Source organism: Poecilia mexicana, unplaced genomic scaffold, assembly GCF_051168715.1.
Source record: "Poecilia mexicana isolate PSO_F unplaced genomic scaffold, ASM5116871v1 scaffold_18, whole genome shotgun sequence".
NCBI classification, from domain to species: domain Eukaryota; kingdom Metazoa; phylum Chordata; class Actinopteri; order Cyprinodontiformes; family Poeciliidae; genus Poecilia; species Poecilia mexicana.
Genome location: NW_028263387.1, coordinates 23,662,213 through 23,680,196, shown reverse-complemented (window position 1 = coordinate 23,680,196; position 17,984 = coordinate 23,662,213). Strand labels below are relative to the sequence as shown.

General features: G+C 37.6%; 2 protein-coding genes and 1 pseudogene across 5 annotated transcripts; all 3 read left to right on the top strand.

Moving 5' to 3' along the window:
- Window positions 1-913: 913 nt before the first annotated feature.
- LOC106913681 (programmed cell death 1 ligand 1-like) lies at window positions 914-4,041 on the top strand. Of its 3 annotated transcripts, none has more exons than XM_088015969.1 (6): window positions 914-1,020; window positions 1,395-1,662; window positions 1,775-2,137; window positions 3,013-3,268; window positions 3,420-3,592; window positions 3,663-4,041. In XM_088015969.1, the coding sequence occupies exons 2-4, from the start codon at window positions 1,614-1,616 to the stop codon at window positions 3,027-3,029; spliced, it is 429 nt and encodes a 142-aa protein (XP_087872095.1). In that variant the 5' UTR covers window positions 914-1,020; window positions 1,395-1,613; the 3' UTR covers window positions 3,030-3,268; window positions 3,420-3,592; window positions 3,663-4,041. The 3 variants fall into 3 exon arrangements, with proteins under 3 accessions (XP_087872095.1, XP_087872093.1, XP_087872094.1); XM_088015967.1 differs by having other exon boundaries at window positions 2,287-3,268; XM_088015968.1 differs by having other exon boundaries at window positions 933-1,020; window positions 1,577-1,662; window positions 2,287-3,268.
- LOC148154257 (uncharacterized) lies at window positions 3,723-10,313 on the top strand. The gene is made up of 4 exons (XM_088015188.1): window positions 3,723-3,807; window positions 3,872-4,014; window positions 8,471-8,984; window positions 9,083-10,313. The coding sequence occupies exons 1-4, from the start codon at window positions 3,723-3,725 to the stop codon at window positions 9,244-9,246; spliced, it is 906 nt and encodes a 301-aa protein (XP_087871314.1). The 3' UTR covers window positions 9,247-10,313.
- A 4,317-nt stretch (window positions 10,314-14,630) lies between these two features.
- On the top strand, window positions 14,631-17,669 carry LOC106910715 (uncharacterized; annotated as a pseudogene). The gene is made up of 4 exons (XR_015765967.1): window positions 14,631-14,693; window positions 15,275-15,360; window positions 15,473-15,840; window positions 16,700-17,669. The product of XR_015765967.1 is annotated as an uncharacterized LOC106910715 (transcript).
- Window positions 17,670-17,984: the final 315 nt, after the last annotated feature.

The following is a 17,984-nucleotide window of genomic DNA, read 5'->3' as shown; positions in this document are numbered from 1 at the left end:
AAACCAGCTTCCATGTCTGATTAGATCTGAAACAGCAGCTGATCACCTGGAAAATCCCTGAGAAAAGCATTTAAGATTGGAGATGAACTGACTCTGTGGATGTTCCTGAAGGCACCACAGAGGATCTCAGCTGATCTAGTTGAGGAGTTTCTTCACCAAATGTTTTCATGGTTTCATGATCTGTGTCTGCAGAGCAGCAGAAAACAGCAGAACCTTCATCACCTCCTCTTCACGTCTCTCTTCCTCTTCACACTGATTCTGGTTCTGAATGTGGTTCTGGTGGAGATCAGAGGAGGAAACAGACCAGAACCTGGTTCTGTCAGACTGTTGGACTTTATGACAGGAGAACAGATCCATCCGTCTGTTTCTCTTTCCTCCCTTCAGTTTCTCCTCTGTCAGGATTTCAGAGCAGTTTGGTTTCATGTTATTGTTGATCTGCTGTCAACAATAATATTAAATCTAAATCTATTTTCTGAGATCTGAACTGAATGTATTCAGAGAAAAAGGACCAAAACGGCACTTTTTTAATTTATTGATTGACTGCAGTGCAAAAGTTATAGACAAAAATGTCCATCATCACTTTAGTGCTGAAAATGTGTTTTAGTTTCCATCTCAAGGTGTGAGTCAAAGTTCTGACACCTTAGAAAGTCAGAATAAACTTTGGGTCCATTTATTGATGATTCACTGTCATTTTTCTATAAACCTTTGGACTGAAGTATTTTATTGTGAATCAGTATAAAAAATCATTTAATCTTTGAGTATGGTCAATATATCTAGAATAATAACTTGTTTTTCTGGAAGCTGAAGGTTTTGTGTCCTGAGGAAGAACATAGACAGTAATCAGCTTTAATATCATCTTTTATCAGTGCTGAGCTCTGATTGGCAGAGAATGGATTCCAGGAAGTGTGAAGGAAACACCTGCTAGTATAAATAGGAGGAGTAGCTGCTGCCTCAGATGGACACAGAGCCTGTTTGATCTCAACCTGCTGCAGATCATCACGACTTTACTGCTGAAAACAGGTATAAAAGATGAGTAAACTCTTGTTTCTTTCATTTTATTGCTTTTCTGTATTTATTTCTGTGATTTCTGTCAAAAAAACAGATCAATTCTGATCATGAGGAGCGACTCTGAAAACTTTATTTAGTTTGAATATTAGAATAATTTATTATGACTTTAATAGGAACATCTACACCCTGTGGACAAAAATGCTTATTTTAGGTTTTCTTTGAGGAGCAAGATCACATCACAGTCACTGATGAAATCTATTGACCTCATCAGAGCAGCAGCTAATTTGCTTTTCTTTGTTTCTAAAAGTGAGAAAAATCTGAATGAAGTCAAACTGCAGATGTTCCTCATATTGTGACTGATGTTGTTCCTGCTGCCTCTCCTCCAGGATGAAGATGGGAAATGGACTGAACTTATAAAACATTTTATCCAATCATTTTGACCTCTCAAAGTGCTTCACACTAGAGTCACATTCACACACTGATATGCAATTTGGGGTTAAGAGACCAGACACACAGTGACATGTGGCAGGAGGAACCTGGAATTGAACCTACAACCTTCTGATTGCAGGACAGCTACTCTACCCACAGAGCCACAGTCGCCCAAGATGATTCCCAGGTTCCTGCTGCTCCTCATCCTCAGCTCATGTCTCTGTGGTCAGTCTCCATCTTGTCTTTGTGACAGAAAGCTCTCTAGATGGAGCTGAAAGACTCCCATGTTCCAGTTCTCAGTGTGTCTGCTCCTCTCTTTCCCTCTCTGTCTCCTCAGCAGCAACATTTGTAGTGAATGTGACCCAGAGCAGCTATGAGGCAGAGGAGAACCACAGCATCACTCTGGAGTGGACCTTCACCACCAGGACTCAGGGATCCTACAGGGAACTGTTCATCTACTGTGAATTTAGAACCTCAGTAAAGAGCGGGATAATATATGTTCATCATGATGGTGTTGAGATTCCAGATTTTCAGCATGATCAGTTTTCAGGACGAGTCCAGAGTGACAAAGACGTCCTCAGAGAAGGACGAATCAGACTCCATGTGTCCAGACTGAGGACTGAAGACTCTGGTCTGTATCTGTGTGACGTGAAAACTGAAGATGGATTCAACTCTGGAAGATGTCGACTCAACGTTACTGGTGAGAAGAAATAATATAAAAACATTTCTGTTTAATAGTTAAATTCTTAAGATCTGTGTTTATAAACCAACATCTTCATCTTCATCATGAATCCTCCTGGATCTCAGTTTTCATCAAATATTAATAAATATTTCTAATTTCTCTCCCAGCTGCTCATCAGATCCAAACTCAGAGTCTAAAGAGACTAGAAAGGATCCTCATCTTCATCACTCTGACAGTCACAGCAGCAGCATCAACAGCTTTTGTGGCTCTAACTATAAACTTTATTTTGTGGTTCAGAAAGAAAAGAAAGAAAAACAAAGATAATCATCCAACAAGTGTAGCTGCAAAATATAATGCAGATAAAAGTTTTGTTCACTTGAGTTTGGTTGATGATAATTTTGCCGCCACAGAAACATCAGGTTAGATTTGATGTTCTGATGAGTAAAATGTTAGATTGTAATGAATTAATATATAATAATAATGATGATCAGTTTATTGTTATTGTTTCAGTTTCCTTTTTTAAATAATTTCTAAAAACTTTCTGAACTCAGTCAGAATCATTGATCAGTTATTGTGTCTAAATGATGAACTTAAGGAAGGAGATGAATAATTTAAGTAGATCTGGATTTACTAAATGTTTCAATCAGGGGTCCCCAAACTTTTTCCTGCGAGGGCCACATAACTGTTCCCTTTTCTGGTCGGGGGCCGGTCTTAGTTTTTCGAGAAAGAAACGTTAGAAAACTTCTGTTGAGAGGGGGTGGGGGGGGTTGGATTACTGCCGACGACATATTTTTACCCAGAATGCAAATGGAAAAAAACCGTGAGCGAAACGGTGACTGGTACTGACTAGTATATATTCCATTGATGGAAACTAAGTTTCATATCTGCTCAAGAGCCCCCTGGTGGTTGAAGAAAAATCCACATATATATGAAAGGAGGAGGCGGGCCGGATCCGGCATTGCCCAGGGGGCTGGACCAAATCAGGAGGCGGGCCATAGCCTGGGGACCCCCGGCTCAAATGCCCGAGCTGAGATGACCCCACATTCCATCCCTCATCACCTTGGTAACCAGATCAGCTCCTGGTTGATGTGAATGCAGCAAACCAGGCCCAGAGCATCACCCCTCCACCACTGCATCCTGCTGTCAATGGTAACTGTTGTCTCTCTGGTCTGGCCTCAGGGTGGATGTAGTTTACCTTTTTTCTGTCTAAAAACTCAAAAGTTTTGTTACTGTGATCATTTTATCTACTTCATTTTTTGTGTTTCTGGTGTTAAAATGTTGTAAATAATGTTTTTGTTAGGATCTGGGGAAGGCTGGTTGGGGGGTCTCTAGTTTCTCCACCAGGGGGCATCCTGGGACCCTCTGGTAGGCGTGGACCTGGAGCTGCACACCTGCTGCCACTTACCATTGTTTGGAGGGGTTTATCAGGACGGAGCCACCGACACTCCAGTGCCAGAGTGTTAGCCTGTGATGGTAATATCATTGTAGCTCACCTCCGACCACCTGTTCTCCGAGTAACCTCCTTTTGTGCTGCCTCTCCTAGGTTGTTGTTCCATGAAGCCCTGAGTTACTTCAAACTTCTACGAACCTGGGCAGATTACCAATGATCCTCGAGACCCCGCGGAGTCTACCCGTTGGTGGCCACGTCCCCGAGACCAGCTCTCAGTTCTGTCGGTGGCAGATCCCCGGTCAAGCGGATCCCTTCCGGCACCTTGTCTGAGATCTCCCTCCACTCACCTGTCCGCCCTCTAGAGAAACTCACGCCCTCGTTCCAGCCTGCAGCTCCGGATCCTAGCGGTCCACCTCTCCGTGCTCAGACGAGCTCACCAGCAAAGACCCAGAACCACGCAGACGAGCACCAGTTCCGGACCTCCTTGTACATACCTGTTGGCACTGTATTTAATAAACCACCTTAACCTTTACCCGTCTCCAGAGTGTGTTCTGCGCATGTGGGTTCGACAAATTAATCTCAACATGACAGTTTTTATAGAAAGATGTTGTCAGGACTCCATGTTGAATGTAGAATAAAGATATTTTAACTTTTTATATGTCAAATTACTTAAGTTTTTGCATTTTCTCAGCAGATTTGATCTAAACTGTCATCTCAAAGAGACGAGGAAGTTAGCATCATCTTCATCAGTGTGGGACTGATAGCAGCAGCTCTGATGGTTCTAATGATAATATTAATGTTGATTATTTGGTTTAGGAAGAAAAGAAAGAATCATTTCACAAGTGTAGATGAAACAAACAATACAGATAACAGTGTTGTTCACTTTACGATTGTTTAAACTAATTTTGCCACCACAGAAATATCAGATTTGTTTCAGTCTACTCTGACGTTAAACATGTTGGATCATCATGAATTAATGTATTGTAATAATGACAACAATGAGTCATTTATTATTTCAGGTTCCTGCTGATCAGTTATAGAATTATATGGTTGTTCACACCATCACTGTGACCAAAGTGATGCATTTGCAATTATAAAATTGCCTGAATTATTTTCACAAGTTTAAACAAATATTTTTATAAGTATGTTGTGAAACAAAACATTTAAAGGTTTTGAAGAGGTTGTTATATGAATTAATTTTTCACTATTTTTATGTAAAATCAAAGGATTAATTTTAAAGTGACGGTTTTTATACATTAAATTTATTTTAGAAAACACACATTATTACATAAAAATGTTTTGCTTTTCTTTAACATACATCTTTGCTGTCAATATTTCTTTGTTGAAAAGTTATAAATATAATTGTTGACATTTCATGAAAACAATTTTTGCATCTTCAACGGGTTCAAAGTTTCTTTAAATGTAATGTTTTAACTCAAAGTGTCTCAGGAGTTCATATTTCTGATCCAATGTATTTTTTGTGAACCTGTGAATGGTTGTGGCTTCATATCATGTAATATGTGTGATTGTATTACTGTGAAGTGCTGAACTGAATTTATATTTTGGGATAAATTAAGTATTGTGAAGTGCAGAAACTGAAGATTTATAAATACAACTAATGTGATTTAAATAAAATTTATTTAGTACAAGGAAATTATGGATTCACTATCATAGGAGTTTTTAGTTAAATAAACTTAAATAGTTTATTTAAACTCTAGACTAATCCAGAGCTTAAAATAACTATTAATCTCTTTAAGCTGATTAATTAAGCCTGGGCAGGTCTCCTGAAATGTTCGCTGGAGACCCACTAGAGACAAGGGTGTTAGAAATAGATGGATGGATGATTTCATCCACGTTTTCTGCAAGGACTTGTCACATTTCACTGAGTTTTCATTAGTTGCCAGTTCTAATCAACACAAAAAATAAGCATCTTAATATATCAGTCTGTGTAATGAATAAATATAATAAAGAAGTTTTACTTTTTGACTTGAATTGCTGACATAAATAAACTTTTTCATGATATCGTAATTTTATGACCAGCCCCTGTTATTGCATTGTGTCCTGTAGATGATCAGCAGCTCTCATCTCTCTTGGTGTTGAGAACCTCATTGATTCTAGTTTTATCCCTTTTAACCTCCATTATGCTTCTGGTTCATTTTCTACATATTGACAATTAGATTTTGGAGCATTTCAGAGTTTCTCTAAATAGATTGAGTACATAGAAAAACAGAGAAGAATAATCATCAGCTTAACATCATTAATAATTAACAGTCTGAATTCACAACATCCAGGATCTTTTCCTGAGTTCTTCTCTTTCTCTACAAAACATTTTGAATCCTAAAACTCAGAAAGTGTAGTTTGGTCTGATTTCCTCCAAACTGTTGATTATTAAAATGCTACAAGTCCCAGCAGATCCCAGTTTTTGTCTGTGTGAATATTATCTGGACTGAGTTCATCAAACCTCTAGAAGGAAATAATAAAAACTTTCTCTGATTAGTTGTGATGTGAAGATTGAATCCTGGTTTCAGTGGCAGCAGATCAACAATAACATGAAACCAAACTGGTATGAAATCCTGACAGGAGAGACTGAAGAGACTGGTCTGTGAGAGCTGAGTCGGCTCTTCACGTTGCGTAAACTTTGTTTACTCACTTAAGGAGTAAAGAAAACCACCGTGTGGTGAAAACATTAGGGGAAGTTTGCTGACTCTCCCCAAACCTCCCAACTTGTTTCATCTGTAGGATGGAGACTCACCGGTCCTTTACTGTAGAATCAGAAGTCAGATAAAATTATTTCTTAGTTGTTTTTTTGGTTTTATTACTTTCAGCATAAAATATAAATACCAAAGTTTTAACATTTCCTGGTTATAATGTCAGAGAGAGAAGTTCATCACATATATGGAGGATTTAACTCTGGTTGTCACTGAAGATAGATCTATAGATCTATAGATCTATAGATCTATAGATCTATAGATCTATAGATCTATAGATTCACTAAATGTGTGAACAGTTTACTTTTTATGTTAATCAACATAAAAGTGAATTATTGATTTTAATTGAGGAAATGAGAGAAAGCTGTGGTTTTCTGTTACAAACAGACATAGTAAAGCTCTTTGAACAGCAAACATGTGAAAAGATGGAGGATCTGAAGTGAAAGTGAATCTTCCTGATTGGAGACAAACAGCTGAGATTCTGACTGAACTCCTTCAGTTCAATGAAGCAGAAAAACTTTGATTTCTCTGAACATCAACAGATCAGCTGATCTCTGTCAGAAAGAAAACTGTTAAATGAAACAACAACTAGAGCAAACGTCTGATTTATAGCATCTGATCTACTGATTCTAGCTCTATAAACCTCTGGAATAGATTTTATTGAACTGAAGTGAATCAAACTGATTCTAATCAGAATCCAGATTCAGTTTTCAATGATCAGAGAATTTCTAAAACTGAGATAAAACTCAGATTTCTCCTTAAAATGTTAAACATACACTGATCAACATGACAGAGGAGAGAGGAGGGAAGTGGTGGTGAGTTTAGATCACATTGGTGATTCAAGGAACTGAGAGCAAAAGCCTCAGGATCTGAAACTACAGATCAGAAAACCGTTACTACTCATTTCTTCACTTTGTCACATGGATAATACAATAACAGGACGCGGCTCTGCAAACTCTGAGAAACAATGAAAACAATCCAACCAGATAAGTAAGTATGTAGTAATTTGGTTTTATGTTTGTTTAGATTCAGTTCAGTTCAGTGAATTTGCCTGTTAAATTAGACAATAGCATCAGTAATAAATGTTAATGTATCTGAACTGGTCAATAAATCAGTGGAATCAAAGTGATTTTAATCTACAACAAATTATTTTCATCCCTGTTTCCTTCTTGAATAACAAAAATTTTGAAATGCTGGACAAATTAATGAGAAATAAATTAATATTTAATCTAATCTCATTGATTTAATCCAGAGATCTGTGAATTTTGAAGACGTTTGGACTTAAAATCTTAACAGATCAGATAAATCTGTTTAATTTGATCAAATGTGAGTTTTAATCTGTTTGAGGTTCTTCTGTTTATAGAAAGTTTAGGAAAAACTTTTCCTGTGTCTGGTTGTTGAAAACTAAAGAGACAAACAGATTTTCTTTCTAAATTAAATTAATTTAATAAGACAAAGACAGACAGGACAAATAACCATGCACACACAGACCTAGGAACTATTCAGAGAAACCAAATGCAGGGAGAACATGCAAACTCAAGGAGAAAGACCCTGGGCTGGGAATCGAACCTAAGACCTTCTTACTGCAAGGCAACATCTCTACCAGCAGCACCGACTAGTTTTCTTTCTTAAACTGGATGATTATTCTACTGTTGTGTTATAAAAATGCTAATCTTAGTCCATAATCATAGTTGTGTCATTCTGTCTCAGTAAAAGCCTTAAACCTGTTTCTCCCCCACAGGATTCAAATTTCAGTCACAACTTAAAGGTAAATCAGCTGATCTTCTGTCTCATTTAGATTCTAAAAGTATAAACACTAAGAGTTAATATTTTTTGATGTTTACTTATCTTGGTAAAGTTTGAATAATGAATTTAAACTGCTCGTTATGAATTGGCAGAAAAACTGAACTAAACATAAATACTAGTGAGGAGCTGTAATTATTCAAGTTGTCCAGCAGGTGGAGCCATTTCTCTGCTTCAGTTTGTTTTTCTATTTCCCATCAGCAGGAAGACAAAATGTTGGTGACAAACATCTGAACCTGACTGAACTCATTCAGTCATTGGAGATTAAACAGACGAGGTACCAGCAACAATTTGATGTAGATCATTTGTTTTCATGTGAAACTCAGTGAAAGTTTATTTCATTTCACATGTAGGATTATTTCCAATTGACCTTTGTACTGTTAGTGATGTTGTTCCTGATGTCCTGCTGCCTCTCCTCCTCCTCCTCTTCCTCTCTCAGGATGAAGATGATCTCCCTGCTGCTCCTCATCCTCAGCTCATGTCTCTGTGGTCAGTCTCCATCTTGTCTTTGTGACAGAAAGCTCTCTAGATGGAGCTGAAAGACTCCCATGTTCCAGTTCTCAGTGTGTCTGCTCCTCTCTTTCCCTCTCTGTCTCCTCAGCAGCAACATTTGTAGTGAATGTGACCCAGAGCAGCTATGAGGCAGAGGAGAACCACAGCATCACTCTGGAGTGGACCTTCACCACCAGGACTCAGGGAAACTGGAGGGAACTGTTCATCTACTGCAGCTTGTTGGCTCCTCATAAAGAACTAGTTCTATATCAGGTCCATGATGGTGTTGAGTTTCCAGATTTTCAGCATGAACAGTTTTCAGGACGAGTCCAGAGTGACAAAGACGTCCTCAGAGAAGGACGAATCAGACTCCATGTGTCCAGACTGAGGACTGAAGACTCTGGTCTGTATCAGTGTGACGTGAAAACTGAAGATGGATTCAACTCTGGAAGATGTCGACTCAACGTTACTGGTGAGTTCAGTCAAAATGATTCTGGTTTTATAAATAAACAGCTTCTACCTCATTTGTTTAGAATATTAATTAATCAGATGTGTTTGATTTGTTCACAGCTAGAAGGAGTCATTCTGAACCAAAGATTAAACCTGAAACTACAAATGAAACAAGTCTAAGGAAATTGGGTCATGTTGTTGCATTTGTTGTAGTAATAGCTGTTTTCTCCAGTTGTTACTTGTTCTACAAAAAAGTAAAATCAGAAAATAAAATCATGTCTTAAGTTTCAATCTTCTGGAAACTCAGCAGGTACAAATAAAAACCTCTTAAATAATCAGATATAAACCTGTTTTAAATGTTAAAAACAGGTGAACATAACCCTCATGTTTTATAAATATTAACAGATGAAATAGAAAGACTGATGTTCTGGATTTATTCACTTAATTTTTACCCTGTAATGTTTGTGGTGAACTGGTCCTGGGTTTACTTCACCTGTTGACCACTGGAGATCACAACCACTGACAACCCCACAAGGATAAGCTTTGTAGATAATGGATGGATGGATAATGTTTATTTATTGTAAAAGTATTAATTGTTCATAGATGTAAATATTCAGTCAAAACTTCTGCTGTTGACCAAATATTTTAAGACCCCAAAAAACATTAAAAATGAAAGAAAATATATTTTTTGACTCCATTCATCCATTGATTCTAACAAAAACTGAATCAAAATGTTACAATCAGATGTTTCTTTGTGAACTCTACATTCTTCATTATTTCTGCTGAATCTCAGAAACATTTTATCTGCTTTCCCACTCCGTTCACTGTGGATCACTTCTGGTTCATTGGAAACATTTAATCTGAGATGATCTTCACTCATAGACACTGTTAGGATGAAAGTCCAGCAGAAACTCCAGACTGACCTTCCCTCCATCAAGGTTCACAGTCAGGAAACTAGCAGCTAACATCTCTGCAGACCCCACACATCCTGGACACCAACTCTTTCCGTTTGGGTTGAACGTACGTAGCGCTGTTAGCATAAACAAGTCGCCATAGAGACATTTTCTTCCCCAGGTTGTCTCTCTGATGAACACTTACAGTCTCAACTGCTCTGCTGGGAATCAGTTTTATGAATATCACATATTTATGTCATCATTTAACCATGTTGTCTTCTACTGTGTTAATGCTGTGTAAATGTCTGTGTCTTAATTTTTTCACCAAATGTGTATTTAAATTTAAAAGGTTTGTCCATTGAGAGCAACTAAAGTCAGATTCTTTTGTTTTTGTACATAAACTGTTACTGAAGTCGGTTCTGGTTCTAAAATTCATTAAAAGGTGAGAATATCTCTGAGGTCTGTTCCTGTTTTGATGTATTTTAACCTTACAAGAAAACTTAGTGTTTCAGAAAGGAAAACATTTAAAAACCAGAGATTTTTTTTAACAACTTCCTGTTAACGCTGCATATAGTTATAAATCATAAAGGTCTGAACTGGACTGGAGCTGATCCAGAACCAAAGTGAAATCTGAACTGATCTCCATCAGACTGGATGTGCAGGGAGCTGCAGCCATCACTGGTTTCTGAACAAACTTCCTTTAATTTCATCATAGTAACTTTATGGTAACTCTGTCCAGACACATGGAAACTGGTCATCAGACTCAGAAATCCAGTTTCCACAGAACCAGAGGTCCAGTTTTCTGCTGGTGACTGGATTTATTCTGTGGTCCTGATCTGACTGAGGCTGAAGTTACAGCAGCTTCAAAACAAACCAGATGTTTTCATTAAAGAACCTCGATGTTCTGCTCTGTTCTCACTGTTATAGATCTATAATGACAGGTTTTAGTTTTATAATATTAAATTAATGAGTTCATCCTGATGACCATCCTGTAGCTTAAAGAAAGAACCTAATTAATGAGTTATTTTAGTTTGATTCAATAAATAAACTGATCATTATTTTGGTTAAAAAGCTGCTTTAACACTAATTTGAGTTTTATTGATAAAACCAGGATTGTGTTAATAAACGTCTTTATCAAGCTGACAGGCTGGTTTTAAATCAACTCAAACATTTTCTGATGAAAGTTTTTCCAGAAATGTTCCTGTTGGATCTTAGTGAAAGTTTCTGGATGTTTTTCACACATTGAGGAAAAATAAATAGTGAAACAGAGAAACAGTGATTGATCCTCGTCTCCTGAGAAATGAGGAGAAAAACTTTCACTGCTGAGCAGCTTTTAGTCAGAGCTTAGAGCGCCACCATGTGGACAAAACACACATTTCTGCTGTGTAGAGTTTAGTTTTTGTTTAAAGTTGTATTTTTGTTTGTTTTATTCAATCCTGATGAATAAATGTGAACCTAAAACCTTAAATCATAGTAAGTTATCATCTTCAGAATAAAAAAATATATATCTTAAAACCTGAACCAATCCATGACAGAGTCTGCTCTGTGTCACATTTCTGTTTAGTTTTTCTGCTCCTTTCTGATGCTTCACCTCAGTTAGAGTCAGATCAGGTCACATGATCCTCAGATTCTGGATCAGAACCAAGAACCTCACCAGACGTTCAGACGACCAGCTGCAGATCAGCAGCAACTGCCGCCTCAGGCAGGTCAAAGGTCAGGCTGGGTGTGCAGAGAAAACCAGAATCCAAACAAACCTGCAGAATAAAATTCATCTACCAAGTTTATTATAAGTCAACAACAGAATAAAAACTCAGAACAAACTGTGGATAAAAACCAGCAACAGATCTGAGATTCTGTTCTCCAGAGGAAGATGAGACCCAGTGAGGCAGATGGATGGAAGAAATGCTGCACCTTTATGCAACATTCTAGTTTTTAAATGCACAAATATTGAATCAATAGAAAATAAACTGTATGAACTGATTCATGTTAAGCTTTGAAGGTTCAGTAATTAAAACTCTGACTTGATATTTATGTTTCTCGATCCTCACACAGTAATTCATGAATGAAACTATTTAGCAATAAATGATGCAAAAGGACCTTAATATCAAAAAGTTATTCTTTATATAAAATGGAGATTTGATGTAAATATTTTGGTCCCAACATAATTAATGTGATTTTCCAGGATAACATTATTTACCGTTAAAACTTGTCAGTGTTTATTTACAGAGATCTGCTGAACCACAGAGCTGTGATGTTATTATTTACTTTACATACAGTTTGACTTCCTGGAATCTGAGTTACAGGAAGTGTAAATCTGGAGAAAAACCAGAGGAAGCAGCAGGTCCGGTTCTGTTAGTGAGGCGGATCAGCATTAGTTCTGGTTCTGATCAATAAAGAAGTTTGTCCAGGAAGTGGTTCTGCCAACATGAACAGTCACATTAATAAATTTCCCTGAGAAACGAGAGACGGTTTTGTTTGTGGGAAACTTGACCTGCGTTGCATCGACAGTGTGAAAGAGAAAGTGGACATCAGAGCTGCTCTTTGTTTAAAAATGGAGGAATAATGTTTACTGATGTAGCAGCAGCTATTTAACCTCTTCAGTAAAAAACACTTTAGTGTTTATTTCCTTTATTTAGTTATAATTGAGCTAATTTAGCATTATCCTATCTAGTGCTCCACAGCATTAGTTTATAGTCCTTTATTAAAAGATCTTCTATATTTATCACTATTTATGTTTCACTTTGTGATCCATATTTCAGTTCTGAGGTTAAATCAAAATTCAAAATCTGCAACGGTAAACAGTGTTGAAGGTTTGAGCTAAAATAATTTCAGAAATACTGACTATGATTTGTTTTATTTTTTCCACTGAGGAAAACGTTTCATATGTTTAACTTCTTGATGTGCGATAACTCCATGTGGATCCTCCGTTCAGCTTATTGAATATTATTTTAATCAGAAGAAAATAAGATGCAGCTGAATATGTATTTATTATTACTTAAAAACTTGTTGCTAAGAACAGATTAAGATGGGAATCACAGAGACAGACCAGTTAACCTGACAGTCATGTGTTCAGACTGTGGGAGTAAAACCCACAATGCACAGGGAGAACATGCAAACTCCATGCAGAAAGACCAGGGCTGGGAATCAAACCCAGAACCTTCTTGCTGCAAGGCAACAGCTCTTCCAACTGCACCACTGTGCAGCCCCAAGATGTCTTTATTTTTTTTTAATGAAATGCTGAATTGAATTAAATGTTTGATGCTTTGAATTATCAGTAAAATGTGAATCTGCAGAGCTGCTGAACCAGAACAGAGCTGAGCTGTTTTTATATTTATTATGGTTTGACTTCCTGGAACCTGAGAAGATCGACATGGAGGAAACAATCAGCTGGTTTGTTCTGGTGGTTTTTCCTCTGAACAAGAAAGAAGTTCATTTATTTAGAGACCAGTTCTGTTTAGTCAACATGAACAGTCCTGTTGACTAAACAGGGTGACAACAAGTTGTGTCAACAGGACCAGAATCTGACTTTCTGCTCTCTGACAGACGTCTAGAGAATCTGTTCCAGAACCAGAGATAATGACAGAAACAAAGATTTTATAGCGTTTATTGACAACCTGACTGTTTATCTGCCCTCAGTTTTTCATAATGGTATCATGTCACATCCTCACACCTGATTGGCCACAAGGCAGCCAGGCTGCCAATAAAAACGAGGTTCTGCCTTAAACAGGGCGGAGCCACTGACATTTGGGCTGCTGTTTGTAAATTCACAACAATCAACAATTAGCATTAAGGATAGAAGAAATGAAGTCAACAAACCAGCTTCCATGTCTGATTAGATCTGAAACAACAGCTGATCACCTGGAAAATCCCTGAGAAAAGCATTTAAGATTGGAGATGAACTGACTCTGTGGATGTTCCTGAAGGCACCACAGAGTTTATCAGCTGATCTAGTTGAGGAGTTTCTTCACCAAATGTTTTCATGGTTTCATGATCTGTGTCTGCAGAGCAGCAGAAAACAGCAGAACCTTCATCACCTCCTCTTCACGTCTCTCTTCCTCTTCACACTGATTCTGGTTCTGAATGTGGTTCTGGTGGAGATCAGAGGAGGAATCAGACCAGAACCTGGTTCTGTCAGACTGTTGGACATTAGATGACAGGAGAACAGATCCATCCGTCTGTTTCTCTTTCCTTCCTTCCGTTTCTCCTCTGTCAGGATTTCAGAGCAGTTTGGTTTCATGTTATTGTTGATCTGCTGTCAACAATAATATTAAATCTAAATCTATTTTCTGAGATCTGAACTGAATCTATTCAGAGAAAAAGGACCAAAATGGCACTTTTTTAATTTATTGATTGACTGCAGTGCAAAAGTTATAGACATAAATGTCCATCATCACTTTAGTGCTGAAAATGTGTTTTAGTTTCCATCTCAAGATGTGAGTCAAAGTTCTGACACCTTAGAAAGTCAGAATAAACTTTGGGTCCATTTATTGATGATTCACTGTCATTTTTCTATAAACCTTTGGACTGAAGTATTTTATTGTGAATGAGTATAAAAATCATTTAATCTTTGAGTATGGTCAATATATCTAGAATAATAACTTGTTTTCTGGAAGCTGAAGGTTTTGTGTCCTGAGGAAGAACATAGACAGTAATCAGCTATAATATCATCTTTTATCAGAGCTGAGCTCTGATTGGCAGAGAATGGATTCCAGGAAGTCTAACTGTGAAGAAAACACCTGCTAGTATAAATAGGAGGAGTAGCTGCTGCCTCAGATGGACACAGAACCTGTTTGATCTCAACCTGCTGCAGATCATCACGACTTTACTGCTGAAAACAGGTATAAAAGATGAGTAAACTCTTGTTTCTTTCATTTTATTGCTTTTCTGTATTTATTTCTGTGATTTCTGTCAAAAAAACAGATCAATTCTGATCATGAGGAGCGACTCTGAAAACTTTATTTAGTTTGAATATTAGAATAATTTATTATGACTTTAATAGGAACATCTACACCCTGTGGACAAAAATGCTTATTTCAGGTTTTCTTTGAGGAGCAAGATCACATCACAGTCACTGATGAAATCTATTGACCTCATCAGAGCAGCAGCTAATTTGCTTTTCTTTGTTTCTAAAAGTAAAGACTAAGAAAAATCTGAATGAAGTCAAACTGCAGATGTTCATCATATTGTGACTGATGTTCCTGCTGCCTCTCCTCCTCCTCCCTCAGGATGAAGATGGTAAATGGACTGAACTTATAAAGCCCTTTATCCAATCATTTTGACCTCTCAAAGTGCTTCACACTAGAGTCACTTCAACCATTCACAAACTGATACACAGCTCAGTAGGTAATTTGGGGTTAAGAGACCAGACACACAGTGACACGAGAAACCTGGAATTGAACCTACAACCTTCTGATTGCAGGACAACGACTCTACCCACAGAGCCACAGTCGCCCAAGATGATCCCCAGGATCCTGCTGCTCCTCATCCTCAGCTCATGTCTCTGTGGTCAGTCTCCATCTTGTCTTTGTGACAGAAAGCTCTCTAGATGGAGCTGAAAGACTCCCATGTTCCAGTTCTCAGTGTGTCTGCTCCTCTCTTTCCCTCTCTGTCTCCTCAGCAGCAACATTTGTAGTGAATGTGACCCAGAGCAGCGCAGCTATGAGGCAGAGGAGAACCACAGCATCACTCTGGAGTGGACCTTCACCACCAGGACTCAGGGATCCTACAGGGAACTGTTCATCTTCTGCAGCTTGTTGGCTCCTCGTAAAGGACTGGTTCTGTATCAGAGCCATGATGGAGTTGAGATTCCAGAGTCTCAACATGATCAGTTTTCAGGACGAGTCCAGAGTGACAAAGACGTCCTCAGAGAAGGACGAATCAGACTCCATGTGTCCAGACTGAGGACTGAAGACTCTGGTCTGTATCTGTGTGACGTGAAAACTGAAGATGGATTCAACTCTGGAAGATGTCGACTCAACGTTACTGGTGAGAAGAAATAATATAAAAACATTTTCTCTGATAGTTAAATGAACCAACATCATCATCATCAGTTTGTCCTTATTAGAGAGGAAATCAATAGTTGTGCCTCCCAAATTTCATTACATATTTTTTTATTCATGTTTGTCTAATATTGTGTTATTGATTTGAAATCAGAGCTGGTGGTGAAAAACAGACAAAACCATAAATGTGATTTTAATTGGCAAAATGTTCACAAAGGCAAAATATTACAAAAACAAGAACAATCTGACACACCAACAGTGGGAAAAGTTCAATAGTTCAGGTTTGTCGGCAGAAGTTTTGGGTTAAAAAAAACAACAAAAAACAGCTGACCTCTAAATAAGGTCAGTAAAATTAATGTGTTAATCATATGTTGCACAGCAAACATCCAATACATTGTTGGCACAAACCAACAATAAACCCAGGAATCACAGGCATTTCATAAGACGCCATAAACACCTGAAAATTAAATAAATGGCTCAATGGCATTTGAATTGTTCTGGACCCTTAAAAGATCAAAGCAAAAATAATCAGCAGTTCGGTCAGGATTTTAATTAGTTTTATAAACAAAATTATCAAAAAATAACCAAATTTCACTATGGAGTTCTGTTCTGCGGACACAGAAATAGGATAATAGACAAAACCAAACCGAGAAACAAATCCTGGCAGTTTAATTAACAATCCTCCTCAAAAGAATCCAAACAACCTGAATCAATCACCTCACCGCTGAATTTGGGAACTTCATCAAGTTTTCATTCAGTTTTGGAACGAGCTCTGAGAAACCCACACATGAATCCTCCTGGATCTCAGTTTTCATTAATAAATATTTCTGGTTTCTCTCCATCAGCTGCTGATCAGATCCAAACTCAGAGACCAACTTTGACTCCAGAACCAGAGGAGCTAGAATGGATCATCATCATCATCTTTATGGGTCTGATAATAGCAGCAGCTCTGACGCCTCTTCTTCTTTGTTATTTATTAGTGAAATATTGTCTGGCAAGAGAAAAAGACTTTTATTTGACTCATGATGAAAAGACAAAAGAAAGAGAGTGGACGCTTTATGAGAAGAAACACTTTGATCAAAACATACAGGATGTAGAAAAATCTCCAGAACCCTGGAACCAGAACCTGGAACCAGAACCCTGATCTGAGCTGCTTTCAGCTGCAGCAGCTGATGAACCAGTGAAGCTCTGGTTCTGCTCCACTGGTTCTGGTTCTGATGGTTCTGCTGAAATAAATCCAGATTTCTTCCCTCATGTTGTCAGAACCTGATTCACTGCAGAACCTTTTAACATCAACATGAGCTGCAGCTGTTTGGACTCAGCAGAACCAATCCAGCTGCTGGATCTGACCTCAGACCAGTTCTACCATCAGGGTTATACTGGAGCGCCACCTGGTGGTGGAGTTAGGAACTGAGAGCTCATAGAGCTGAAGGTCTGAGTGACGGACTGACTGGATCAGTTCAGATTCATTTGTTCTGGTTTTATGTTTTTACCACCAGAATCTCTTCAATTCTCTGTTAAAGTTTTATCATCAATGTTAGTCTTAGATATAATTAATCAGTTTGTTTTATTGACATGTTGATCATGTTACAACATGATGGACAAAACAAAAGTAAACCCCACATTAGTTTAGTTTACATCAAATAGCGACTAAATCAACTTATTTATAGAAAACGATGAAGAGGAGCTGCTTCTTCAAAACCAGCAGAAATGTTGGATCAATTAAATATCTGGAGATCAATCAGCTGATCAATGTTTTTACTGGGAAATGTTGATGCTTTATACAGTTTCTGTTAATAAAAATAAAAATATTAATTCTGTTTTTCTTTTCTTTTCAAATAAGCATCAACATACAAGCAGTGAGAGTCTTTAAATCTCCACCTCGACTGTTATCAGCCCATATCTGGACAGATCCACCTGTTTCAAGAATTAAACTGTTGAAATTAATTTATTTCTATTTCTATAATTTTATAGTAAATACAAAAAAAATCTGAGCAAATATTTAAGTAAATATTTACGTCTTAATCTCAACATTTTTTCAAAACTGATAAAAGAAACCAATATTTTCCAGAAGTTCTGAGATTTTTACAGACTGCATGTAGAAATTTACCTTTAAAACTAAACAAGTTC